The 27,547-nt window shown below is 38.8% G+C and overlaps 1 protein-coding gene across 2 annotated transcripts in view; it reads left to right on the forward strand.

Annotated features, from left to right (window-relative positions):
• ZNF407 (zinc finger protein 407) overlaps positions 1-27,547 on the forward strand; it is a 386,314-nt gene that overhangs the window by 244,316 nt on the left and 114,451 nt on the right. For both annotated transcript variants that reach the window (XM_070420472.1, XM_070420471.1), the window contains exons 5-7: positions 3,044-3,210; positions 6,891-6,974; positions 15,971-16,091. In XM_070420472.1, coding sequence (XP_070276573.1) covers positions 3,044-3,210; positions 6,891-6,974; positions 15,971-16,091 — 372 coding nt within the window. The remainder of the gene's footprint in view (positions 1-3,043; positions 3,211-6,890; positions 6,975-15,970; positions 16,092-27,547) is intronic.

Here is a 27,547-nt window from a genome sequence, read left to right on the forward strand (position 1 = left end):
AAGTTAATTTATTTTGACATATCTTGTCTGCCCTTTTGACATTCAAAAACAAGCAGTTGCTCTCACAGAGTTCCACTGAGGCATAAGTATCTGTTAAGGGGGTGGTGTTATTCATGCAGTCATAATGCAGCCCCCTCGTAGTTTTTTAGTTTAACTTTGTACATAATGGCTAGGGACACCCTGTGAAAATTTTTAGTTTTTGTCATATATCTAACAATGAGGATATTCAGTACTTCCTCCTCAAAATTTTAAGTCTAGATGTGGATTTTCACCTTGACTCTGTGAGCATAAATCATGTCACCAGTGAGTCATAGGGGGTCCCCCACTGGCTTTAACAGGGGAGAACAAAGGCCCAGGGCCTTCCATGTGTGGGGGTGCTGATGACAGAATAGCACATATTACAGTAAATAAAGAAACCAGTGTAAGTACAGCAAGAGTGCTGGGAAAATGCTGAGGATTTAATTTAGGGAACTTTATAAATTTACCAAGTAAGAGATGGAGTGCCCCCATAAACGAAGCCGTAGACCTGAGTCCACAGAAGCTGAGGACATCTGTTGAGGACAGAACATGGTGGACATCACTCATTCACTCATTCGCAGGGTTGTCAGGAGTCTGAGCTGACTCACCAGCGTGTGAATTTACACTAAAAGATAACATCTTAACTGATTCTACAGCACAGCTGACCACCTGAAAAAAGGCTTTATTCCAAAAAGTTTTAGCATAATAGACATCTGAACCCCTGATAACCAGGGACATGGCTCCACCAACAGCGCACCCCTTTCTGTGGGTCCCCACACACGCTGACACCTTTCCGTGGGTCCCCAGGGCACTGCTCATTAGCTCAAGCCCTGAAGACCTACTTGAAGCCAGCCAGGGCTCCCTCAGTGGGTATTGTCCTTGCTGACCTGCTACATGAAGGCAGCTAGTCTACAGTATTTGAGACTCAGAATTTATGGGGTCCCAGGAAATACCCATTAATGGGTGTCTTAATCTTCACAAGGACTCTCTACATTGGTCACCAGTACACGTATTTATGTTCATAAAGCAAACAGGAAGACACGAGGTTTTCTGAAAGTCAAGCAGTGGCCTCAGTTCTTTGTTATCTGGCTTTTGTCACTTCATGGCAGGCACTAAGCTCTGCTTTAACATGTTTATTACGTATGAATAATAGAGCACACGCATTGAGGTTTCATAGATGTAATTTTGTTAAATGTACATCACGGTAGATTTAAAAATGAGGGATTTATTTTGTCATTCATAAAGTTGTAATACAGTCTACAGAAACTATTTGTTAAAAGATAGCATCTATTTAACCTCCTTATTTATTTCTTGTAGGAGAAGGTTAGATCCACAATAAATACATGAAGAAATAAGTAGATAGGGGAATTTATCTTAGAAATAAGATCCTTGTCATGGTTTTGAAATGTTAAATGCATGAAGACCCGTCAAAGAGATATACGGACATGATATTTTTTTCACAGTGCATTTCAAAGTATTTAGCCATATTTGTCATTCTGTAGTACCAGTAAGCAATGATCAAATGATGTAGTAATTTCAAAGTCAGTCTGAGTTAATGGTTGCAAATATAATGTCACACATTATATAGATATATTAATTGGCAATTTTAATAGTAATGAAGCACTTAAGATATTTTGGATGACACTTCTGAAGTATTTAGTAATTTTCACTCCCGTTGCATTTAAGATCTAATGTTATAAAAGTATAAATACATATAGCAAGTGAAGAGGGATTTTTATAAAAGGTCATTTCATAAGAATATGTGAAACTCTGAATGATTAATTTGTTAAAGTAATCAACATTTACCCCAAAATGAGAAAGGTAATTATTTGGAGCTTGAGATTCTTTTTCTACCCTTATGAGATGAAGGAAATTTGTAAAGTCATAGTTAAAGCCTTTATGCAAAGAATATACACCTCCATATTTATATCATAATTTAAAACACATACTGTAATCCTGTTTTTTTAGTTGCATTAACTTGCTAAAAGTATAGACCAATTTAAGGCAGTCAAATCAAGCTGCTATATAGTTTCTCTTCTGTGGCATAGTGCTTATCAACTTACTAAAATATTTTAATTTTGAATATTTGGTTTAATTTGCTTTTATTTGACTATTCATTATCCTGAATTAATTAGCTGGACACTACTATAGTAGGTACAGGGAAGGCTTTAAACTAAATTGAATTAGTAATAAAAAGTAAATTTTAGCAGTGATTTCATGAGTGATAGTGAAATAGGACAGAAGACTAACCAGAGGGAGTATTCAAGTGTTTTGTTCATGGTTCATACTGCCTTGATCATTGAAGGTATCTTTAACTGTGGGCTCTGGGGCTGAAATATTTCTAGTGTGAGTACTGCTTTGTTATTTTCAGGTTTTATTTTTCATATGGGAAATAATTGAGATTTATTTCTCTCAAAGGCTTATTTTTAATTTTATTTTATGAAATAAAAGAATTTATAATTTTATTTTTATCAAAGTCAACTTTTTATGTAGCCATGTGGTGACTCAGAAGGACAGCTTGTTCAGCAGCTGCCCTTGGGACCTCCTTCCCCTGGGAGCTTTATGGTGGGGGCAGTTGGGTGCCTGCAGGGGCACTGCTGTTCCAGGAGCAGTGGGGGCTCCCACGCAGCCAGCAGCAGCCGCCTCCGCCTGCAGAGAGCAGGGGTTGTCTGAGTAGTTTAGTATGGATAGCTTTTCATTTAGCCTCTGCTCTGACAGCCCATGCCCTGGATAAGTGGTGTAGGCCTGTACAGGTGAAATCTATTCTCACATTTGCCTCAGGGGTGACTGGACTGTAACAGAATTTTTCAAACCCGTTGGGCCCAACCGCAAAGCAGAGAATAAATGGCTGGAGTGCCAGGCCTGGACAGCAAAATCAATGCCTGGTTATACAGACATGACAGGCCCGGCCTGCGGTTCTCCCCGAGCCTGCGCTGCCCCACTCAGGGCTAGAACACGCTGCTGCTGGGGCCTTTGGGGGCCTGTGCAGGTCACGTTTACATGGTTTTCTCTCTTCTTCATGCAGGAAATTTACATGCCACTTGTGTGATAGAAGTTTCACCGAGAAGTGGGCCCTGAACAATCACATGAAGCTGCACACAGGAGAAAAGCCTTTCAAGTGTACATGGCCCACGTGTCACTACTCCTTCCTCACGGCCTCCGCCATGAAAGACCACTACAGGACACACACAGGTGTGCTGCCCCCTGCATGAGGGCCCCATGGAAATGATTTCCCTTTTGCAGAATTTAAGATTGTGGTAATTCTATAGCAAAGAGGATGGTACCAGTTCACTGTGCGTGAATGAGAGGGTAGCGTTAAACTGACATTTGAACATGTGTGTGTGGAGCTGAGGGTTGCACATGTACAGTTAAACAGAACAAGTTCTCTGTTTAAAAGCTCATTTCTGTTGTGTGTGTAGATATATGTGTATGTGTTTAAACACATCTTTTTAGGTCTATTCTTGATTTGTGAAGAACTGGTCTTGTATTTTATTACTGAGATAAACTCAGCACCATCATATTTGTTAACATAATTAAATCTCCATTTTATGCACCTTCTTAAAAAAAATTAATGCACTCATTATTTCTCTTAAGAGCAGAATGCTATCAGATTCAAGAATTTTTTATAATTAATACAAAAAGACTCATCTGAATTTAGCCACTATACATTTAAAGGACTATATGGATTTTCAAATCAAGTGATGGAAAGCACACACAGAATATACACTTGTGCTGGGTGTGGTGCCGAGAACTCTGAATCTGACCTTCACAAACATGTCCCTGAGTACCTACTGTGGTCAGTGTTTATGACGTGTTTTCATTATCTGCGGCAGTGGGCCCAAACTCCTTCCAGGTGCATTCGAGCACTCTCCTTCCCTCACCAGAGCTGTACTACCAAGAGCTGTTTGGTATTTTCCTGGTTTTCCTTCTCTTCACATCTCTCAAAAAGTATTTTGTTTCAGGAAAACATAAATTTTAATCAGCATTCCCAAATGTTCTTCTGATTGCCAAGAATCCTATATTATTGTTAGAAATTATAGGTTAAAAGTTCTTCTGCAGCAGTTGTGGAAGCCCAGGCCTCCTCTGCTTCCTTGACAAGGGCGTTGACGATTTAAGGTCTCTAGCCTGCCCTGAGAGATCACTTATATCGAACAGCAGATGAAAAGCCAGTGCAGATGTAATTTATCGTCGGCGTTTCCTTCTAAAGAATAATTGTGGAGACTTGGCCGGATCAATAATATGGATTTTTGTTGTTAGGTCTTGTAGTCTGCACCATAATGAGAGATAGGGGACAGTGGCTGTTTTCTAATAGAAAATAAAGGATTGGTTTCCGTGTCTTTCTGCATTTGAATGCAAAATGGCACACTTGAAACTAATTCAAGTTGTTAAGAAAAGTCTCCTATTATATCTCTGCTATCAGCTAAATATGGCATGTTACATGAACCTCCTTTACATGTAGTGAAATATTATATTTAATTTTTCTTAAATTTTCTTTTGAAAAAATACTGTGTTGCCCATTCCAACGCAACTCTCTCCCCGCCACTTCCTCAAAATAAGTGAAAATTGAATGTGGAATGACAAACATATCAAGCCACCAAGGTAAATCTCACATACAAGTCACTGTAGACTAACACCCCAAATAAACTCTACGCATCAAATTCAAGGTCACTGATGTATCTAGAACAGCCGTGGGCAAACTACGGCCCGCGGGCCGGATCCAGCCCGTTTGAAATGAATAAAACTAAAAAAAAAAAGACCGTACCCTTTTATGTAATGATGTTTACTTTGAATTTATATTAGTTCACACAAACACTCCATCCATGCTTTTGTTCTGGCCCTCCGGTCCAGTTTAAGAACCCATTGTGGCCCTCGAGTCAAAAAGTTTGCCCACCCCTGATCTAGAACCAAATCACATGGAAAAATAATGTTGTCTTTGTGCCAGTAAATATGTTAAACCAGGAAAGGGAACAAAACTTAATATGTACCCAAAGCCTGTGTACCTGAAAAGAACATACATCATGAGGAGTTTTCTATGTTTGGGAGTATATTTCATAAGAAAGATGTAGGTCACAGAGTTTACCAGTGAGAGAAACGGTCATACTCCTCTGGGATCCGAACCAGGTGAGAGTACTCCTTCCTCACCAGAGATTTGGCCGGCTGAATGGCACAGCCCACCAAGTGTGCGTGTGTGTGTGAACTGGCACACACATTCCCACATGCACAAGGGGTTCATGCCCACAAGAGAGTGGTGAGGAATAAATAGTGGAGAAGAGTTCTACCCCAGTGTAGAATAGTATGTTAATATTAACAAGCAAATTATCTTTGTGGATTTAAAAAAGTTACGTTCCGTGTTATTTAATTGATAATACAGCTAGTTAGAAAGATTTATATTTTTAATTGATTAAATAATTAAATGAGTGATTATAATTAAACTTTATTCTTCACAGCCCATCTACTCTATTCCTTTTTTCTGTATTGAAATAGTGATGCCAAGGAATAAACTTAACCCCAAGATAGGAAAGTAAAGATAGGAAAAATATTTAAATTCAGCTCTATTTTGTAAATGATAATAATGAACATTTTAAACATGCCATTACTAAATAGGATTAAACATAATGTTAAACTCTTTATTAATACATATTTGTTTAAGTTAGAAAGCCTAGTCATGCTCTTATGCAAGGGGAAGACCTTTTTGATTACCAAAGTTGTTCTGTCTTCTTATAGTTACTATTGTTTCTAAGCTTAAAAAAGACAATGACCATTTTCCAACCCCCTCACGCTAAATCTCCGCTGTGACACACCAAAATGGTTGAGGACGAAGCAGGCTGACTCGGACATAGCCCTCGAAGACTTGTTGCATTAAAACATCTAAATGAGTAAAGTAGATAAAGATAGATACAAATGATTTATTTCAGTTTGGGAAAACTATTGTATAATTTCACTGGATCTCTCCAAGGTTAGCATTTTATTCTCACTGGCCCTGCTTCGTGAGCCTTATGGGATAAACTGCCTGGCTTACCGACACTTATTGCCTAAATATGCTGCAGTAGAAAGATAGATTGCATTTATAACATGCAGGGCAAAATGTTAGCTTGTGTAAAAATGCTTTAAAAATGAGCATTTGCACACTTTTAACAAATATTGAGTCTGCCAAATCTGTCTCTAATTGTTGCTTGCAGTTTCCAGGCCAGAGTTATCATTAAAGATGAATAATAGGAGTGTTGTACCATTTCTTTAGCAATCTCTACTCTTTCTTTCTTATGCCTTGGAAGTTTGAGAAACATAAACAGCATTGAACTGCTATTGGTACTGAGTAATGTAGATTTTATTGATACTTGGATCTTCAGTATGTTCCAGGAAACCATTTAATTCACATTATTACGTAGGAACTTATTAAAGAAGACCCTGATAGAATCAGGTAAAACCAATTCAGTGTCCTTTAGCTGTTAGAAAATTCATTGTGTTATTTAAGCAAAATCATATATACTGTATATTAACTATTCCGAGCAGTCTTTACTCAGCTCAGAAAGGCCAGATGTATGGGAATTGTAAAAAATCAGGATATGCATAAAAACTGTTCAAGTGCATAAAGCAGCCCCATCTGGAAGACATCTACCAGAAATGAAGTTGTACAAAACCATTCCATTGATAATAAAGCTAATTTTTATGGGTCTGACAAGTATGTAATTATGTTCAGTGGTGCTTTTCAGATTTTATCACAGTCAATAAACCGCAGTGGTAATTTCATTCCCATTTGACATATTTACATGGAAACATTTGATTGGAGGAATTAGTAACCCTGAAAGCCTTGATAGATATGTTTTAATGATCTGTGACCTCCGCAGTCCCTCATCTGTTTATTGTTGCAACAGGCGAGAAGTCGTTCCTGTGTGACCTCTGTGGCTTCGCTGGCGGGACCCGGCACGCCCTCACCAAGCACCGCAGGCAGCATACAGGTCAGTACTCGAGAGCAGTCCAGGCAGGCGCCCAGAATCGCTCCTGGTCCTCCGTGCTTGTCTGCTCGGCTTTTGTAAAAGCCACTGAAAATTGTTTGAATATCCTAAGATTTCAATTCATCTATTATTATATTATTGAAAACTAGGCCTACTCATGTTTTATGGATCAGGTGTCCTCTGTAAACTCATGGCAAACAGGAGGGGAAAGAGTTTGGCCTCCAAAGCACAGATATAGTAGGCCCTTCACTGTAGGCCTGACTCTGCCTCGGACCTCACAGGTGGAGGACCTCATGGGTGGAGCCAAGGTCCGTGTTCCTCTCTGGGCTCCCTTTCAGTCAGTCTGCTCATCACCCCTTCAACCCTCTTACCTACAGCCTCCCTGCCCCACTCTGTCTCGCCTCCCTAACCACCTAACCCTCTAACAGTGGTTCGCAACCTTCCTAATGCTGCGACCCTTTAATACAGTTCCTCATGTTGTGGTGACCCCCAACCATAAAATTATTTTCGTTGCTACTTCATAACTGTAATTTTGCTACTGTCATGAATCGTAATGTAAACATCTGATATGCAGGATGTATTTTCATTGTTCACGACCCACAGGTTGAGAACTGCTGCCAGCAATCTCTTAGTGTGTTTCACTGGTACATGAGGTTTGAACTCATTACTTTTTCAATTTTTGCTATCAAGAGTGGATAGCAATGAAGAGGGCAACATAAGTGGATGTGGACATTGAAGGGGGTTTTGTTTTTCACGATATGCATTCTTGGTAATTTCACAAGATAAAATGATGCCTTCATTAGGAACACTTAAAGGTGAAATGTTTAAACGTTTATAAAAATTGTTGACCTACTTGGTGTGCTATAATGGGTCCTATAACTAATTATTTTAATAATTCTAAATTATATGTGCCTGGAATAGTGCTGTTGTGTCATTGTCCCTTCTAATTGTCAACACAACCACTTTCTGCTCTCAAAGTGATTAGCTTAGATGTTAAATTATGTGGTAACAGAATTGGTGACTAAGTGTTGGACTTTTATTAAGATAGCATGAGTGTGGCTGAGTTTGGCAGTTAAACTTAAAATGGCATGAAATGAAGATACATGTTGTTTGTGGTACATTTTTATTCTTGATATGTGATTTTTAGAAGTTAGCTGCAGGTAGCTGTAATACCCATTATGCTACTTGTAAGGTCAATGGAAATTAATGCGAGCCATTTCTTTTAGATCTTGAGTTTACATGCTTTAGATTTCCCTGTGGGATAGGAGTCATTACTGAGCCCAAGAGAAATTTCCAGTGTTGAACATAATGTTGTAAACACAGACTTAACTTTGTAAACACAAATGTTTATGTTAAGTTTAGAGAAGTGACCTGCGATCATACATTTTTAATCCAGCAACTTAAAGATTCTGCATAAGAGGTGAAGGAGCCCCGTGGGTGGGCATCACGCTTGCAACTGTCTCTGAGAAGCTGGAAGTATGTGTGTGGCATGGTGTGTTTGTGCGGGGATTTTATTCTCACTGTTTTCGGTTTATTGATGACTGGTTGTTACCATTTCAGTGCCACTGTTGTCACCTGTCACATGCTGGGTGGCCCTGGGGAACAGGCGACCCTCCTGTGTGCTGCCTTTGCCAGCATGGGGCGCTGCTCTTCCCCTGCAGCTGGGCCGGTAATGCTGAGGCGTTTACAGGCTATCGATCTGGAAGCCGGCATGAAGCAGCACAACTTTCTATTTTATGTTGGGTCCAGGGGCTCCTTATTACTTTGCTATTAACTTCATACCGTATAGGACAATGTCTCCCAGACAGAGCATCTGTCTTTTTGGCACTTACCTGCCACTGTGGCACAAATCACACATGATTCTTTAATACCAGAGTCAGTTCTTAAGACTGTACACTTCAACCAAACAGCTTAGTGTAACTCAGTCTAGGTCCTTAGCTTTTACACTGGATTTATAAAATTTAAGCAACATGCAGCTTCTCCTCCCCCCCCCCCCCCCCCCCCCCCCTCGCAAGGCTGGAATTGTGTAGTGCATTTGAAATCTATGTTTTTCTGCTTCATTCCTCTTTGACACAGTTTACCTTTTTACCACAGACTGCCTACGCAATTACACTCAGCTCGGAAAGGACAGGTATCAAAGATGTTCCAAATTGTGGACATAATCCCCCTCCACCCCCTGCAAACTAATTGCCTGGTGGGCTGACACAGAACATCTTTCAACCCAAGGTTTACTTTCACCCCCTGTCAGAGCCCTTCCTTCCAGGCACAGGAGCAACCCTCTCAAGTGGTTGGAGTAGTGGCTAGCTTCAAACCCCCCCGCCCCAGCCGCCGGGGGGATGGATGCCAAATGTGAGCTTCCGGGTGGCATGGCAGCCTGCCTGACAGACACCTGAGGGCCCGCCCCATGCACAGGCCTTCTGGTGCCCCCTTATCCCTCCTTGACTCTATCAGAGGAACTGAAGAGGCAGAATATTTTTTCCTAGTTATTTTGGCCAAAATTATTGCACATAAAGAAAAGTGTGGCCCTAGCTGGTTTGGCTCAGTGCATAGAGCATTGGCCTGCAGACTGAAGGGTCCCAGGTTCGATTCCATTCAAGGGCACATGCTAGGGTTGTGGGCTCAATCCCCTGTAGGGAGTATGTAGGAGGCAGCCAATAAATGATTTTCTCTCATCATTGTTTCTATCTCTCTCTCCCCTCTCTATTCCTCTCTGAAGTCAATAAAAATATATTTTAAAAAAAGAAAGAAAAGTGTGTAATATTAAGGAAAATAGGAGGAAAGGAAATGTCATCTTTGTTCTGCTTTTTATTTTTTATTTTATTTATTTATTTATTTATTTTTAAAATATATTTTATTGATTTTTTACAGAGAGGAAGGGAGAGAGATAGAGAGTTAGAAACATCGATGAGAGAGAAACATCGATCAGCTGCCTCCTGCACATCTCCCACTGGGGATGTGCCCGCAACCAAGGTACATGCCCTTGACCAGAATCGAACCTGGGACCTTTCAGTCCGCAGGCCGACGCTCTATCCACTGAGCCAAACCAGTTTCGGCTGTTCTGCTTTTCAAATAGGATGTATCCAGGTAACCCTATTTTCAAGAGTAGTTAATGTCTTGCTTATAGATGTTGTCATCCTTCTGGCTGTGGAATGACAAAGGATTTAGAAGGACTGACCCCAGTAGACAAAATAAACTTATCAGTCCATCTGAAGTTTTCTCTTAACAAGTGTGCACACCCCTTCATATAGCACCTATCTCATTTCCACCAGTAACAAATATCAGTGAACTGAAATTCTTATTTAAAATTTGTAAGGTTTGATTTCAGATTTTACTATGTAGAAGTTGAGTTAATTTTCTTGGCTATATATTGAAACTAACAAACAGGAAAGTTCTTCTTTTTTTCTGAAGTGTATTTCCTGAAAAAATTTCCTGAAGAAATGATCATTTCTGGCTTAAAAAACACACAGTTAACCTCTTCAAACAGGAGTGTTGAACATGCCACAAAATTAATGAGCTACAAATTAACTATTGTGTGCAGACTTGAATAAACTGCAGTTTACATAAATGTACAACCAGTTATCCTCCATTGTGAGCCTAGTATGAAGACATGCTTGAGCCTGCCTTTACTTAATGGTCATAGCATAATATTTATGTAGCTTATTTTGGTACGTTATATTTTTTATCTGTCAGCCTGTGTATAATTAAAATTTTCTCAATATTACACATTTTTATATATATTGTCAAGTAAAATATGAAATAACAATTTACAGTTTATTGCAGTTATTTTCCACCAGCGTGCCATAAGAATTTTTAAAACATGCAATATCTGACTATTTAGTCAGGGGCACTGACCTCTTTACCCTAGATTGTCAAGGAAAAAAAAAAAATAACAACAGCCAACACAACAATAGCCATCTGCTGTGAATGAATCAAAATTTTACCTATTTTTCTTGTCAGATCAGCAAAAAAATATATTTTTTGGCATGCCACAGAATTATAGTCATTCACTCATGTGTGTCATGAGCTGAAAAGGTTCAAAATAACTGGTTTATTGCAATATATTGCTAGCTTAATGTGAACTTCAGATTAATAGAGTTATAGAGAATATAAATGACATTATACTTTAAAAGTGTTTTTAAATTTAACTTGTATGACATAAAAATGCCATAAAATTTAAATGAAATAAGCTATATTTATGTTTTTTAAGTGCTTACGTTTAACCTCCAAACCAAGAATATTAACTTTGAAGAATTTAGATGACCTTCAATTTATACCACTGATTCAGGCAATGAATCTGTAATATCACCCTTTTCTCCCCATGATTCCTGTCAAATTCATAACAAATAGATAATGCTGTCTACCAAGGCTACTAGAACAAACAAGTTATTGAGTCATGTCAACAGATTTTCAAACTTAGGTTGAATGGAATAAGGAAATAGCAGAATATAGTTGTGAATTTGTTTAATTTAAAAATTATCTTTAAATTGTTTGGACACTTAGATTTATTATATTAAAATTGGAAGATTTGTACTACCTAACTTGAAGGCTTATTATATAGCTACAATAATTATGACAGTATTGTGTTGGCACACAGATAGATCAATGGAACAAAATAGATTTTGCATGTTTTGTCAATAGTTTTTGACCAATGTACAATATTTAGAGATAAATCTAACAATGGATGTGCAATCCTCTACATTGGCAACTTCAAAATACTGCCCCGAGAAATTAAAGAGGGCATGGATAGAGTGATGTACAATCTTCATGGATTGGAAGACTCAGTTTTGTTAAGATTTTATGTCCTCCCACATTGATCATTTCAGATCTCATCAGGCTTTTCTTTTTAAAAGAAATTGAGAAGCTGATGTTAAAACTCATATGGAAGTGCAATAGTCTGAAATAATGAGAAGTTTGAGAAAAATGAATGAACTTGAGGACTTATGCTATCTGACTTCGTAACTTAATATAAAGGTGTATTAATTAAGTCATTCTGGTATTAGCATCAAGGTAGGCAAATAATCAAAGAAATGGAGTAAAGATTATAGAGCAGACCCTCACTTCCATGGTGAGCAATTGGCTATCCATATGCAATAAAAATGGACCTTGATTCATACATCACACCATATATAAAAATTTACTCAAAATGATCATAATCTAAATATAAAACCTAAAAACATAAAAATTCCAGAAGAATATTTGTGACCATAGATTATCAAATAATCGATATCACACGGGAAGCCTAATTCAGAAATGAAAAATATCATAACTTGAAAAATCATACATTGATGTATTTAAAACTTCTCTTCTACAGACCCTGAAAAGAATGAAAGACAAGCCACATACATGGGGAAAAATACATGTAAATCACAACTCTTATAGCGGATATGTATTTTCAATATGTAAAGAACTCTAAAAACACAATTATAACACAGCCAATTTGAAAAGGTCGAAAGATTTGAACAGGCACTTCATCAAAGAATATAAATGTATGGCCAGTATACATATGAAATGATCCTCCACATCATTAGAAAAACAGATCCAAAGAACTGATCACACCATATGTCTGTGATGATGTAGAGCAAAAGCAACTCTCATACACACCTGCTAGGACTGTAAAATGGTCAAACCACTTCAGAAAACAGTTTAGCAATGCTTCACAAAATTAATGTACCTACTCTAGAACCCAGTCATCTGACTCCTAGATACATACCTAAGAGAGGACGACTGTAGGCCCAAGCAGAGACTTGCTCATGAAGATTCATAATTGCTTCATTTGTCATACTCCAAAATGAAAGGAACTCAGACGTCCTTCAGTAGATGAATGGGTGAATATCCCCTATTATCTCTCAAATGAAAGCAAAACCTGCCATTGTCATGAAAGTGAGTTTTTGTATAAGTCAGTTCGTATAATTGAGTTGTCCACAGCAATTAAGAAGCTGAGAACAGTCATGTTGACCCCGGTTGACCACTTGATTGGAATCTTGTAGATGGTATTTATTTTAAGGACACATGGCTAAAAGAGTAAAAAATCCTCTCAACTCCCAAGATTTTTACTGTGCTTTGTATATGGTCTTTTGTTTTTCAAGGATAAATAAAATATTTCCTGGTAGGATCTGCTAAAGAATATCTTGATGTTATATTCACTGTTAATTATCTTACGTAAGCTATAGGTTTGTCTCTACTGGAAATGGAACCTGGGTGAGATGCATTGCTGTGTGAGAGGACTGCAGTAGTCACTGGTTAGGCAGTCCAGTCACATAATGATAAAAATCCCAAGTCATTGAGCACCCTGCTAAGTGCTGGACACATGCTTTGTGTTCTTTTATTATTATTATTAAAAAATTTTAACATTAACACTATTGCAGATGTCCCCATTCTCCCCTCTTTTGCCCACCGCCACCCACTCCCACCTCCTCCTCCCTTGGCCTTCACCACAACATTGTCTGTGTCCGTGGGTATACATATACATTCTTTAGCTAATTCCTTAACCTCTTTATCCAGTCACCTCACTCCTCTCCCCTCTGACACCCACCAGTCTGTTCCATGTATCCATGCTTCTGGTTCCATTTTGTTCATCAGTTTATTTTGTTTAACCCTCACAATTACCCTGCTTGTTTGGTGGAATTACCCTTCCGATTTTGCTCAGGGGATTTTACAGGTAGGGAGTAAATTATGGCAAAACCTGGATTAGGAAACCAGAAGTCTGGCTTCTAACTGCTACCCTGGCTGCAGAGGAAGGTGAGATGTGTGTGCATCAGTTAAGTGTTATGCAGTTATGGTCAGGAAGATACATTCCAAGATCCTGAGTGATGTCTGAAACTGTGGATAGTACCAAGCCCTACATTACTATCCTATATAATAAAGAGGTCATATGCAAATTGACCATCACTTCAACACAGAAGATGGCTGCCCCCATGTGGACACAAGATGGCCAGCAGGGGAGGGCAGTTGGAAGGGACCAGGCCTGCAGGGAGGGTAGTTAGGGGTGACCAGGCTGGCAAGGGAGGGCAGTTAGGGGTGACCGGGCCAGTAGGGGAGGGCAGTTAGGGGTGACCAGGCTGGAAGGGGAGGGCAGTTAGGGGCAATCGGGCCAGCAGAGGAGGGCAGTTGGGGAAGACTAGGCCTGCAGGGGAGGGCAGTTGGGGGGACCTCAGGCCTACAAGGGAGGACAGTTAGGGACGACCAGGCTGGCAGGAGAGGGCAGTTAGGGGTGACCAGGCCGGCAGGGGAGGGCAGTTAGGTGCAATCAAGCTGGCAGAGGAACAGTTAGGCGTCGATCAGGCTGGCAGGGGAGTGGTTAGGGGGGGTGATCAGGCTGGCAGGCAGAAGTGGTTAGGGGCAATCAGGCAGGCAGGTGAGTGGTTGGGAGCCAGCAGTCCTGGATTGTGCCAGCTTGGAGAGGGTGCAGGCTGGGCTGGGGGACACACACCAACCCCCCATGCATGAATTTTGTGCACCAAGCCTCTAGTACACATATATCTATGATAAAGTTTAATTTATAAATTAATTTTAGTAAGAGATTAGCAATAATAAAATAAAACGTTTATAACAATATGCTGCACTAAAGGCTATGTGAATGTGGTCTCTCCCTCAGAATATTTGATTGCACTGTATTCACCCTTCTTGGGATGATGTTAGATAAGACAGTGCAGATGGGATGAGATGGAGTGAGGAGAATGATGCAGCTCTGAACCATATGTTAGGCTACTGTTGACCTTTGACTTTATGTCAGGAGAGGATCATCTGCTCTGTGACGATGTCCATGGTTGGGTGTCAGGAGCAGACAAGATTGTTGGGTAGGAAAATTCAATATTTTCGGACCACAGTTCATCAAGGGTACCTGAAACCTGCAAGTGAAATGGCAGCTAAGTGGGACGGCTGTATGTAAAATCAACCCGTCATACTCAGAATGTCTGTGACCAGTTTCCATTGAGAAGGGCAGTACTTACATTATATCTTATGGGGAGGAGGTGGTGAGGATTTCTCTAGTTCATCGCTGTTCAATCAACCTGTAGTGTGAGCTACACGTGTCATATTTAGTTTCCTGGTAAGCACATTGAAAAAAGAAAAAGTAACAGGTGAAATTACCCTTTAAGTAGTTAATTTAACCAAATACATCCAACTTATTACTTCAATATTGTATCAGTATAACATTATTATCAACACTTCATGATGTTTTGTTGCAGGAGCTTGAAATTGGTGTGTGTATTGACACTTCTACTAGCACATCGCCACTCAGAGGCTAAATTTAAGTTAAATACCACGTTTCACGTGCTCACCAGCCAGTGTAGCCAGTGGAACTAAAAACTGATAAGACTCGGTGATTTCTTCAAATGTGTGTGTGGAGGAGGGGTGAGTAAAGGAGAGAAAGATGCCTATCGAAGGGCAGCCATGAGTCCTGTGTGAGCCCCTGAGCCCCTGAGTCGTGGGTGAGATGTATGTGTGGATAGATCTGTTATATCTTCCTGGGAGATAGAGTTTAAGAGCTAGTGAATACCAATGTGAATGTTTCTTTGAAGCCTCTGTTCCTTTTATTCCGTTTAATGAACGGTAATTTCCCTTGACTTCTAACAGTATTTCCTTTGGTACCAATGTATACCTTTATTTTATTATTTTTTTAATATTTACCTTTAAGATTATAATAAGTTTTGTACTACATATTCAATGAGATTTTTATAATGGCTCTAAGGTAACATAGTTTGTCAAATGACTTCAAATACGGTGCTAGACCAGAGCTAAAATTTAAATTCCTGTCTGTAAGTTACATGTGAACTATAGATTGTGTACCATTCTTGCATTCCAATAGAGAAATAAAAATTGGGGCTGTCTTCTTTCTAACTCTGAAAATAAATTTTAAATGTCCCAAATATGTGTAGCATTGAACTGTACTCTTAAAATTTCATGGAAATAAGTTTCTTTTTAATTGTTAAGAACAGGTTTATCCCTTCATTTCCAATTTTTATGATTATTCATGTACAACACTTCTTGATGTATTACAGGGGAAAAGCCTTTCAAATGTGACGAGTGTAACTTTGCCTCCACAACCCAGTCTCACCTGACTCGGCACAAGCGGGTGCACACGGGAGAGAAGCCCTACCGGTGCCCCTGGTGTGACTACAGGTAAGGACTCTTTCTGAGCAGGTAGAACACTTGGGTCACCGCCAGGGGTTAAAACCCAGTTAAAAGTTACAGAGCAGTGTCTCTGGTAAGCATGAATTAGCCCAGTTGAAAGCATCATTCACTAGTTTGGGAATTTAATTCACCACCTTATTTTAGTGACTTATAAAAATAATAAAATTCTTTTCAATTTTCTATAATCTTTACATTTAGGATTTACAATCCTTTGGTACACCTGAATTTCAAGTGATTTAATTTCTTGGCCAAAGTAAGGAACCATTTCACTTAACCAGTCATTCAGCGCAAATGGCTTCTTACCTGCTATGGGTGAAGCACTCAGGCAATGGAGATAGCACTAGAAAGACTTCCTGCCTTTAAGGGTGCTATAGCATAATAGGTGACCTGTAATGTTCAGAAATCATTTCAATACAGAGGCTCTGGGTAAATACAGAAGCCAGGGCAGTGTATGGAGAAGGAACACGTTTGGCCGGAAAGAGTACTAGCAGAGCAGGCATTTCAGCCGGTTTAGAAGATTGGTCAATTTCAGACACATGCATGCTCTACAAGCAATCAGGAGATATTGGCAGAGTAGCATTTTTATGTTCAAGGTATGTTGGAGGTCATGTGTGCTTGTGAGGTCCATATGACAAAGGGCCCTGCCTGTTGCAGAGTTGTGGTCAGTGGCAGCAAAGCAGACATGCAGAGAAGAGAGATTCAGAAACTGGAGTCATCCTCTGTGACCAGGTGTGTGTAGGAACAGAGGGCAGAGGGACAATAAGATGGGGATGATGTTGCACCTGGAGCTTGTGAGTGAAATCAGCATTCTTGAGGTGTCTGTGAGACACCACAGGGTGTGCAGGCAGCGAGTGACTTCTACCTTAGGAGCTTCGCCAGCAAACTAGCCTGAATCATAGTGGGAGGGCCTTCTTCACGCTGGAGCGGAAGCTCTGGTGGTGCCTGTTACACATGCTGAGAATGGTTCTTTCAGCACAGCCGCCTTTGTTAAATATTATAATCTGTACCTTAAACCTGATGCCCTCTTTATTTTTTACTTATTTATTTTTTAAATTTAAATTCTTTAATGTGTTACATAAGTCTCCTTTTCCCACCATTGACCTCTCCTCGGCCACCCCCAACCCCTAGCACATGCCCTCACCTTCCCTCCCGCCCCCTGTCTGTGTCCATTGGTTATGCTCATATGCATGCATACAAGTGCTTTGGTTGATCTCTTACCCCCTCACGCCCACACCTTCCCTCATAGGTTGGATAGTCTATTCGATGCTTCTATGACTCTGGATCTGAAGCCCTCTTTAAAAGACTGGTTTTTGTATGTCTCTCGATGTACCTTGTGCATTCAGTAAATATATTGCCATAATCTTTATTATTATCCTCATTATTGCATTAAGTTTTATTTTAGAGGTCATCTAATAGTACAGAGATATTACAGATATATTTCATTCATTAATTATTCATTCTTTCAACATTTTATGAGTTCCGTCTTTGCTGAACAGTAGATTGTTGTTTCTTGGAAGTTTGGTAAAATGGTGACCCGATTAGAGGTAGTCACAGAAATTCTAAGATGCTCATAACTTGAGTTCTTAAAAAATAAATGTTATTGGAGTCTCTTTTTTCTTATTAAAGAGGTCATACCATGTAGTTGCCTTCCCTATAAAAACACAAAAAAGAAATTAGAAAGTTATAAAAATTTCCCTTAATTATCACTCCTACTGTTAGGATTATATCTTTTTAGTCTGTACTCTATGCATAAGGTTTGAGTTGTTGTTTGGGGCTTTTCTGTTTCTTTCATTGTAAATTTTATATTTCACATTTAAATTGTAACTACCCTTATGTTTAATATATCTTGCATAACTATGGTTTTCAAGCTGTTATTTTTAAGTAGCAGAACTATTATTTCAAACAAGGTCATGTATAGACCCCGTATATATTGGAAAAGTGGGAGAATATTAGGTGAGGATTAAAAGAGAAAAGAAAAAGACCTATCTAGATTTTTGTGCTTATCCATGTTTGTTTGTGTTTTTAAGGAATTGCTAGAAGTCTGATTTAAGGATTTTGATAGTATTACTACAAAGGCTGGAATTGAATTTTGTTTTGCTGATTAGGACTGTGCTTTAGTAGACTCTTAAGTCTTTGTTTGCATAAATATATTTCAAAATATTTCAGGTTTCCTCTTTGAAATTATCTTATACCTTTGCTAAGGTTGAGGTTATATCACTTATCCATGTGATCTCCCTGAAATAGCATCACTTCCATTGAGACATGCACTTGAGCCAGCCGGACCCATCTCTGTAAGCTATGTTAGACCTCTGTGTGCACCGCAGTGAAAAGAGGATGTGTTTTCTAAGAATACTGTGCCTGTCCCATGAGTCAGTACTCAGGACATTTAAATCTAGTCAACTCTACCACATTTTCTTTTGAAATGCTTACAATCCTTGATAAAAGGGTGATTTTATATTAAAAGATTTTAAATAATTGTTATTGAAAGAATAGTTTGAACAATTTTTGTTCATTTGAGTTTTATTATTCTGTGTACATATGATTAGGTTTGCTTTAGTGAACAAAAATACAGAAAACTTGCAAATATATGAATGCTTCTGAAGTTAGGGATATGAATGAAATGTGGAATTTACAACAGATACCTTTATTTTCTTGTTGATAAGCAAAAGATTTAAAAATGAGCAGATAATTAAGTTCAAAATGATTGTTTCGGTTGCATAGCATAAAAAATGCTTACCATACTTACCTCACAACAATAAGAAAACATCTTCTCTCACAGGATCAAGTAAATTTGAATATATATGATTTCTATATAATGAAAATATCTACAAGATAAAAATATCTATAAGATGAATACATTTGCTAAGAAGATTAGGTCATATTTGTGTTATTGGTACCTTTCCATAATAGTTTATTACTTATAATACTTAAATAATTTTTCCCACTTAGATTCTTATTTGTTTAATATAGATACATAAAAGTAATTCCTGTAGAGTATTTTTATCTTTGCCATTATTAACACTTATTTTCAGGTAGGTAACCATCATTAGAAATTGCAATATTATTTAAATTTCATTTGAAAATATATTTTTTCATTTTATAAATTGAACATTAGTGCACATATACTAGTAGTAATAACTGTTTATGAAAAATGTGGATATAGATTTGTTTACAAAAGAATTTTATAATTGGTCTTTTGAACCTGGGGCTATTTTTCAAGTTTGCATTATTAATTTAGGCAATGACATTTCATTCTATTTAGATGTAAACATGTACCCCTTTCCTAAGCTTTTACTGTCTAAAATATTCAAACATCTAATCAATTACAACTCAGTATATTTTATCATTACTCCAAAATTTTTTCACCATTAATTATTATTCATTATAATTTCAAAGCATAAATTGAGATTCATAGCAACTGTCCTATATTATTTATGCAGCAAATTCATTAGATTTGTTTCTACATTAAAATGGAAACAATCTAACATTTTCTATATTTTTATTTCCCTTTGCTATGTATTGTCACTTTTATATTAATGAGAAATAGAAAAGCTTTAATATGTTGTAAGTACACTCTCTAACAATGTGAATCTGTTTCCCTGTAGATTTATTAATATTAAACTGTACACTATTTCACTGAGGGCTTTCACATAATAGTAGGTGGCCCTAATTGGACTTTCTTTTACATGAATAATCTTCTCATTGGCTTCCATATTTTTATTTAAGATTTATGGGGGAAATACAATAAGTGAATGTTAAATAGTAAATGACTGAGAACTCACAAAAAGTAACACAAAATACTACCTGCAGTATTAAAAATATTAAGGATAATTCTATGCTGCACTTTGTTATTTTGTAAATTAAAGAAAACTAAATTTTCAAGCCAAACTCTGGCCATTTGATCCTTTATTTATTGCATCACTTTGATTGACCTTGGAGTAAGCTCACCTCTTTAAGACTCTGCTTTGGGTCGGATTTTTCTCAACTGCATACAGCCTTAGTACTTCCAACCATACATACACTCTTTTAAAAGTTTTTTTTTACTATTCTACTTTTTATTTTATTCACTAATTTTGTTCTCATTTTAATTACTTGAAATTATAACCCCAAATAGAAATATATAGCTGAGGAATAAAATCTATAATTCCTGCCTCATATTAAAGATTTACTTTATTGTTTTGCTAAACTTGTAGGAAATACTCTTTAGTTTTTTTCCCCTTACTTATTGGTTTATTTAGTTCTTGACCATTGTATACCATAGAAGTCATTGATACTTTAAGTTTTGATCTCATGAACAATATTCTTTCCTTTTTTGGGTGAATGTAACATTGAATCCAGGTGTGGTATCCAAATAGAAATTTGCTTTTTCTGATACTTTCTAACATCTAAATATTTTGTCTAGTATTTTTTATAATTGAATTCAATAGGTTTTCACACATATGAGCGCCATAGGTAGAATTAGCTGTTTGTCACAAGTATTTGTGTACTAGAAATGTTTTGTCAAACGATAACTTTTAATTTGATTGAATTCTATCTTAACTTTGCATTGTGCTGGAAGCATTTTGGAGGTAATTTTAAGATGTAATACCAGAAAACCATGCTTGCAAAAATTCTTTACTTCCCCTTTAAAAGTTTGTATTACTTTCTCAAACATATATTTCTATAAAGTGTCTCAGTTATGAAAATTTTGCAGGTCTTAGATAATATTGTGCATTTTATGTAATTTGCCGTGTGAACATCTTATGTGTCTTATGCGTAAAGCTGTAAGGCCAGCTATTTTAGGTGTTGTGGCCGCAAGAATTCAGTGTGCAGTAGAATCTGTGTCCTTGTCTGCCAGGGTGTCATTAGCATCCTGAGCTAGGGAGATGGACTCCACAGGGGAGACTTTCTGCTTTTGGGTGGTCTCTTTAGAGAGTTTCAGTTTTCCTTTGGCTTCCTGTGCAGGCAGGTCTCCAGGTTGTACCAGGGAAAACAGTGGATAGAACAAACTTGCATTTGCCCCGAATAATGACAAGGAGGAAAAGTAGGTGTTTGTCTGGGTAGTAGAGCATCATAGATACCAAGGTAGAGAAGTAAAATCATATATAACCAACAAACAGCACCCATTTCTTGTTCTGAAGAGTCAGAGGAAGCATTTATTTCTTTTGGGTGATTTTGAAGTTCTTAAAGGAATAATGATACTACATGAAATTAATCAAATGATGCCTCAAGCCTAGTTATATCAGAATAAACTTTAAATCATACTATTTTATCAGCAAAATAAGCCAGAGATAGGCTAATACTGCATGATATCATTTATATGTGGAATCTTAAAAATAAAATTAATACAAGGTTAAACTCATAGAAACAGGAGCAGAAATGTGGGTGTCAGGGGCTGGGGTGGGAAATTGGTGTTCCGACTCTCAGCTCTGAGATGGACAGGTCTGAGGGTCTAACAGCAGCATGGTGACTGTGGTTGTTAATACTGTTGTAAAATCTAAATTAGCTGAGAGAGTAACTCCGGTGTTCCCTCCTCCCAGCCCCCCCCCCCCCAAAAAAAAAACATAAATTAAAAACAACAACACTATTTTTGTCATTTAAAGTGCAAGTCAATACTATTTTATTTATCTCAATTATATAATCTCTTTATATTCTACTTTATTGTAACTGCTTATCCAGTTAGCAGAATAAAAAACAAATGTGCTAACCTAAAAATCCAGTTACTTTGCAAGCGATGATGATTCCAAGGCTGTCTTCAGATGGTAGAGTTTTTTTTTGAAGGCAGTGTGTCCGTGTGTGGTGTGTGGTGTGGGCAGTACCTGCTCCTGAACTGCCCCTCCCGCTGTCCTCGCCACAGTTCAGCCAGCCACAGGCAGGTGTCAGTGTGGCGGTGCTGAGGGAAGCTGGTTTGGTCATTGAAGCAGAGATGCTGCCTCTGAGGGGCTGCTGGCATGTGTCAAGGTGACATTGTGGAGTTGGGCTGTCTTTCTAATGGAATGTTGTTTCTGGTAAGTTTAGGTTGGATTTTTTGAGAGCGTCCCTTACAAAATGACATAATTGTATCTTCAGGTTTTCTATAATGAATTACGAAACTAGCTGTTTGTAAATGTATTGTAAATGTATTCTCCCCCTCCCCCAAATGTTTCAGCCAAAATTGGATTCTTTCTGAATAAGTATCTTCTCATTTTCTCTGATCATTTCTTTAGTGAATTTCATTTTTAATATAATCATGGTTTTGATTTGGTTCTGTGTTTTCCATACTGTGAGTGTCAAGCTGATTGTCATACCTAACATGTCTTACCCATACTTTTGTATCCTGTAACACCTAAGCACATGGGCTTCTTAAAACTTTGGTTTTAACCTGACAGTCTGTCTTGACACAGCACATGTTTGTCAGGCCTTTAGTTAATGTTGGTAAATGCTCATCTAACACAACTCATGTAAGTAAAAAGAATCTGTAGAATTGAAAACAAATAGATTCCATAGCATTAAAAATTGCTAATTGGTTCAGATATTTTTAAAAGGAAAAAAAAATCTAAGATAATTCCTTTTGTTTATCAGTACAAGAAAGTTGTTTTGTTGGTTGATGGAGCTGAAATAAGCTTTGGGATCACAGATTAATTAGGAGACCCATTTGAACACAAAGTGACCATACACTCCCTGTGCTATCTCTTAAAGTAGAAGCAGATAAACATGTTTATTTAACCTGCTCTCCTTGAATCCCAAATCCAGTCATTATAAAAGGACCAAAGCTATCTTTGGGGATGGTCTTTCTACAAGGAATTACTATGGACAGTCCCTTGGGTGGTAGTTAGATATATCTGTATATATTATGTTAGAAAGGAAGGCCTTAGAGATGAAAAAAAAAATAGAAAATATTTTTTTTTGGGGCAATAGTCTGTTGCATAATAAGTTATTCCTTAGACACTAGAGCTATTATCACACAACAAAACACTTGACTGTGTAACTATCTATATCTCCTGGCATTGGAGGCTCCTGCCATGTGCTTGTTAGGGAAGCTCTGTCATTGCCAGGAGGGCTGGCAGCAGTGAGTGAAAGTCAGGCTCACCCTTTCATGTGTGGGTGGGTTTCACCCCTGAACTGTGGGTGTGGAAGAGAACAAAGCAGAATAAAGGAGCTTTGAAGTAAATCAGAGCATGTGACCAGTTGTCATTAGTTCATTGAGAATGCAATATATTAGTTATTTCATTTTATTTTCAGATCATTTGTTTCAACATATTCTGAAGTATTGCCTCTCCAGGCCTGTATAATTGTGGAAGAAAGAGAAAGAAGGCAAAGTGGGACCATTTAGAATGGGGTGACACAGCGGTGTGTGGGGCACAGGGAGTGAGGGCAGCATCTAGGCCAGTTTGGCATCTCCGCCGTGAGCTCCTTTAATGGGATGAGCTGAGGCCCTTGAGGTGGTAGCGTGTGTTACTGTTTTGCTTTCCCCTAAGAATGTCTGTAAAAAACAAGATTACATCATTTATGAATCGCACGTCTTTATTTTCTCAAGAGAACGTAGCACAAACTTTTTGTTGATTTTTTTTCCTATTTTGATAATTACTGTGTTTGTGAGAACATCTATATGGCAAGAAGGTCTCCTGAATTTATTTTCTTTTGGGGAAAGTTTGTAATTTGTTCCTTACTGCAGAGCAACCTTGGCCAGGGCTGAGGTGAGAACCACACTGCCACCTTGAGAGGTCCTCATTCCTGGAGGAGGAACATGAATGTGCTTTGGGACCAGACTTCACCTTCATTGTGTTCAAACTTTGGAAATGCCCACAGGCTATCCAAACAGAGTCCTGTCAGGTGTGGTCAGTACTGATCTAGTTAAACCTGAAGGCATCGGTGCAATTGATATTTCCCTTGGAAAATGTGCAAAGTGGAAAAAGCAGAGGGCAAGTAGCACCTTGGGAGAGGCTGAGAAGTAGCCTCTCACATCAGGTGTGCAGTGACAGGAGGACAGTGCAGGCCGCCTGCTTGTCACCGAGAGGCCACGGCTCTCCTGGGAAGACCCACTGTGGCGAAGTGACGGGAACAGAAACTGAGAAGTGAAGGGATGGTAGGAATGTGTGCTGACTGGTCGTGGAGGGGCTCTGACTGGATGGCTACTCTGTGAAAACCCTGGGGAGATGGTGGCAGGAAGAGCTCGGGATAGAGGAAGCGCATTGTGTGTGTGTGTGTGTGTGTGTGTGTATTTTTCATTAGTTTGCTTAAGATTGCTCCAAATTTTACTTAAATGCTTACCTGTCATGGGGAAAGAGCCAGCATTTTACCTAATAGCATGGAAGGTTGGGGTGTTGTGAAGCGTGAGGGGCACCAAGGAAGTTTTGAGTAATCCTCCAGGACTTGTGGGAATCAGAGTCGTGCCTCACTGCTCCCTCCATGGGATCTCTCTCTGGAGATGGGAATGGGGCTTCAGAATTGCTGAGTCTTTCTGTCCATCTGCTAGAACAATGTTCCCACATTGGCGGGGATGGCACAACACCAGTTGTCACCTGTGTCATGTTCAAAGTTTTGAATCAAGAATATGGAGACTATAATGGTATTATTCTTCCCTTCCTGCCACACACAACCAAACATTTCGATTTTATTTGCTCTACATGAAGAATTTCCACAAAATGCTACATTACTTTAACTGTTACATGTAATTCAGAAATTTGCTGGGCACTAGTTAACAAGTCAGTGTAACCACTCAGCACACATTCATTGTAAATGTCATCTTTTAAAATGTGACATCTTTTCTATGACTTATTCTAAACAATTTTTGCTAATGTCTCAAGGTTTTTCTAAGACTAGTAAATCTAACAGGCCACTCTAGTGACATCATTAGCCATTTATTGTGATGACACCAGACTCCCACCAATATTTATAGCCCATTCCATTTGCTTTACCTACCTTTTCTTTGTCTGGCTTACAACAAATAATTGTAAATTTGGTGTAGGTCTTTCATCAGCCATGGTCCTAATTACATTTTCTGTGTACATCTGTGCTATAACTTCTGTTGTACTGTTTTAGATTGACCCCTACCACCTTCAAATTGCCATATTTATAGAAATGTGTAACTGCTGCAATGGTGCTACCAAGAGAAAGGCAGCAATAGGGATCCTGGTGGTGCTGGAGTTAGTGTGATAATAGGAAAAGTGAGGGCAAATCTGTCCCTTCTTAGGGTGAGAGGGACATGATCTGTTTTCCGGACTTAGGGTGTGTGACAACCGCTGAGTATTGTCAGTTGTCCTAGCCACTAAAAAGTGAACCTAAGTCATAGATTGTTCACAGGCTGACGCGTGCCGCTTTCAGCAGTCACTGACATTTGTGTGGCTTTCCTTTGTTTGATTCTATTGGAATTTTTGCTGCTTTGTTTCATTATAAATTACAGTCACCACAAGATGGTTATGCCTACATCTCAATTTTTGGTGTTAGCTTGGTTTTTAACTTTAAAAATGAAAATTGAGATAGTTCTGTACATCTCGCCACAAATGTTTGGCATCATTTCTGTAAGTACAGATACAGGTAGTAGAAGTGGTCACCACAGCTCCTGAAGGGAGTGTGTTTTAGCATCGCCTGCAGCGCCTTATTAAAATGGTCGAGGCTGCCACTTTCTCTAGGCCAGCTCAGCTTTCTGAAGGAAGACGGGCCCAGAGACCCCAAGCAGGAGTGGGGAGAACAAGCCAGTGTGTCACTGGGATATGTCCTATCAGATTCCGGCAGCCAAGTGCCTGTGCCTGAGAAATGTGTGGATGGTATCAGCTTATATATGTTTTAAATACATGTTCTTTTAATTTAATGATTAATTTAATGGCCTTTGAAAAATGTGATGAATGTAATGATTATACAATCCAAATCTTCTTGAGTTATGGGGACTAGTTTTCAACTACATATGCACACACATACATTAACTTCCTTACATCTCTTTTTAACAAAACAATGTTAAAACATTGTGTGCTCTGATGTGAAAGAGGCTCCAAACCAGGTTCCTGTTTTCTTTTTAAGGGCTTTTGTCGTTTAAAAGTGGAATACATGTTTCCTTTAGTTGTAAAAGCACAATCAAGGCACCGTGATAAGTGAGTCAGTATTGTAAAAGTAAAACGGATTTTGCCTTCACTCACATGAGCTATAGGAGGAGGAAGCTTTATTGTCCCTGGGAAAGTGATAAGGCAGAGTAATTGTATATTATACTGTCCCGGAACATCTGCCTGAAGACTGTGGAGCAATTCATCTATCACGGGCACTCCGCGTGTTGTGTCTTCCTGCTTTAACCCGTCCCCACTGCCGGCCTGCGCAGAGGTTCTGATAGGGACTGCGCCTGGGCTGGGGCTCACATTAATCAGTCCCCTTGTTCAACACTGCAGCTGACATAATTACAACCTGCACACAGCAGTTATTCACGTCGAGTCCTTGTCACTCGTGGTGGAAACTACAGCGCTGCGATCCCGGAGGAGATTGCCTTATCACGGAGAACAAGGGCCTCAGGAGTGGGAGAGAATAGAAATGGGAAAACATCTTGCGGGAGTACTATATATTCCTTTAAAACAAGACATTCGAGAGACTCACCCGGACACAGGGGCATTGTGTGCAGGCACTGAAATGAACCAGTTAGTGTTTTTAAGTGGGTTCTGTGAGCAGTTTTATAAAAATACACACAGATGATTAAATATGGTCAGTACTCTTTCGAATTTAGTGACTCTTCTCTATTAACTTTTTCTTCAAATGTGATCATATCAGCTTAGAATTATAAAAGGTTTAAATGCTCCTTGATAGGACGCAGTCTAACAAAATGAATAAAGTATGCATTTTAAATCTACTATCAGGAATCTATACACTTAACTCCGAGAGCTTTGCAGGGAATAGAGTTAGAGCCAGGGCAGGATTCTTTAAAAAGACTTTGAAAGATAGGGAAGTGCCCCGTCCCATGGGCCAAGGAGCAGAAATATCGACCGAGGAGCCGGAAAATAACCCTTCTGTGCTGAGCTGCACCTCCGCACTCTAACCTGCACAGGTGGAGTGCCAGCCGGTTCCTCTCATGCCCATTTGTGAGGGTGTGGTGTCTGCTTGGCACTGAAGAAGCTTTTACAGTCTCAGGCAGCCCCTTCCCTACCCCCACCAGACCTGGAACCTATGTGCCTGTGTGATTTATGTGGTTGTCTGCAAAACTGGTGAGCCACGCTAGTATGTGCAGATGCCAAAAATGGCTGGTATTACAAACCCAGCTTTTTTATTTTTCTCTCCCACTTTATTAGATTGTCCAAAGTAAAACCAGGGTCTGGTCTAGACTCTCAGAAATATTGTGAAGCATGTTTTTGGATCAGGAACACTTTTACTTATATCACCTTAAGTTTGCAAAGGTTTCCACTAGAGCGGTGGGGAACATCTGGCCCACGAAATCATTTGGTCTGGGCCTGCCAAGGCATTAGGGGTGAGTTAATTAAATGTTTGGCCAAATATAGCAGGCTAATTTTTAA

Source organism: Myotis yumanensis, unplaced genomic scaffold (assembly GCF_028538775.1).
Source record: "Myotis yumanensis isolate MYYU_CA2020_CCGP unplaced genomic scaffold, mMyoYum1.0.hap1 SCAF_7, whole genome shotgun sequence".
In the NCBI taxonomy this organism is placed as follows: Eukaryota; Metazoa; Chordata; class Mammalia; order Chiroptera; family Vespertilionidae; genus Myotis; species Myotis yumanensis.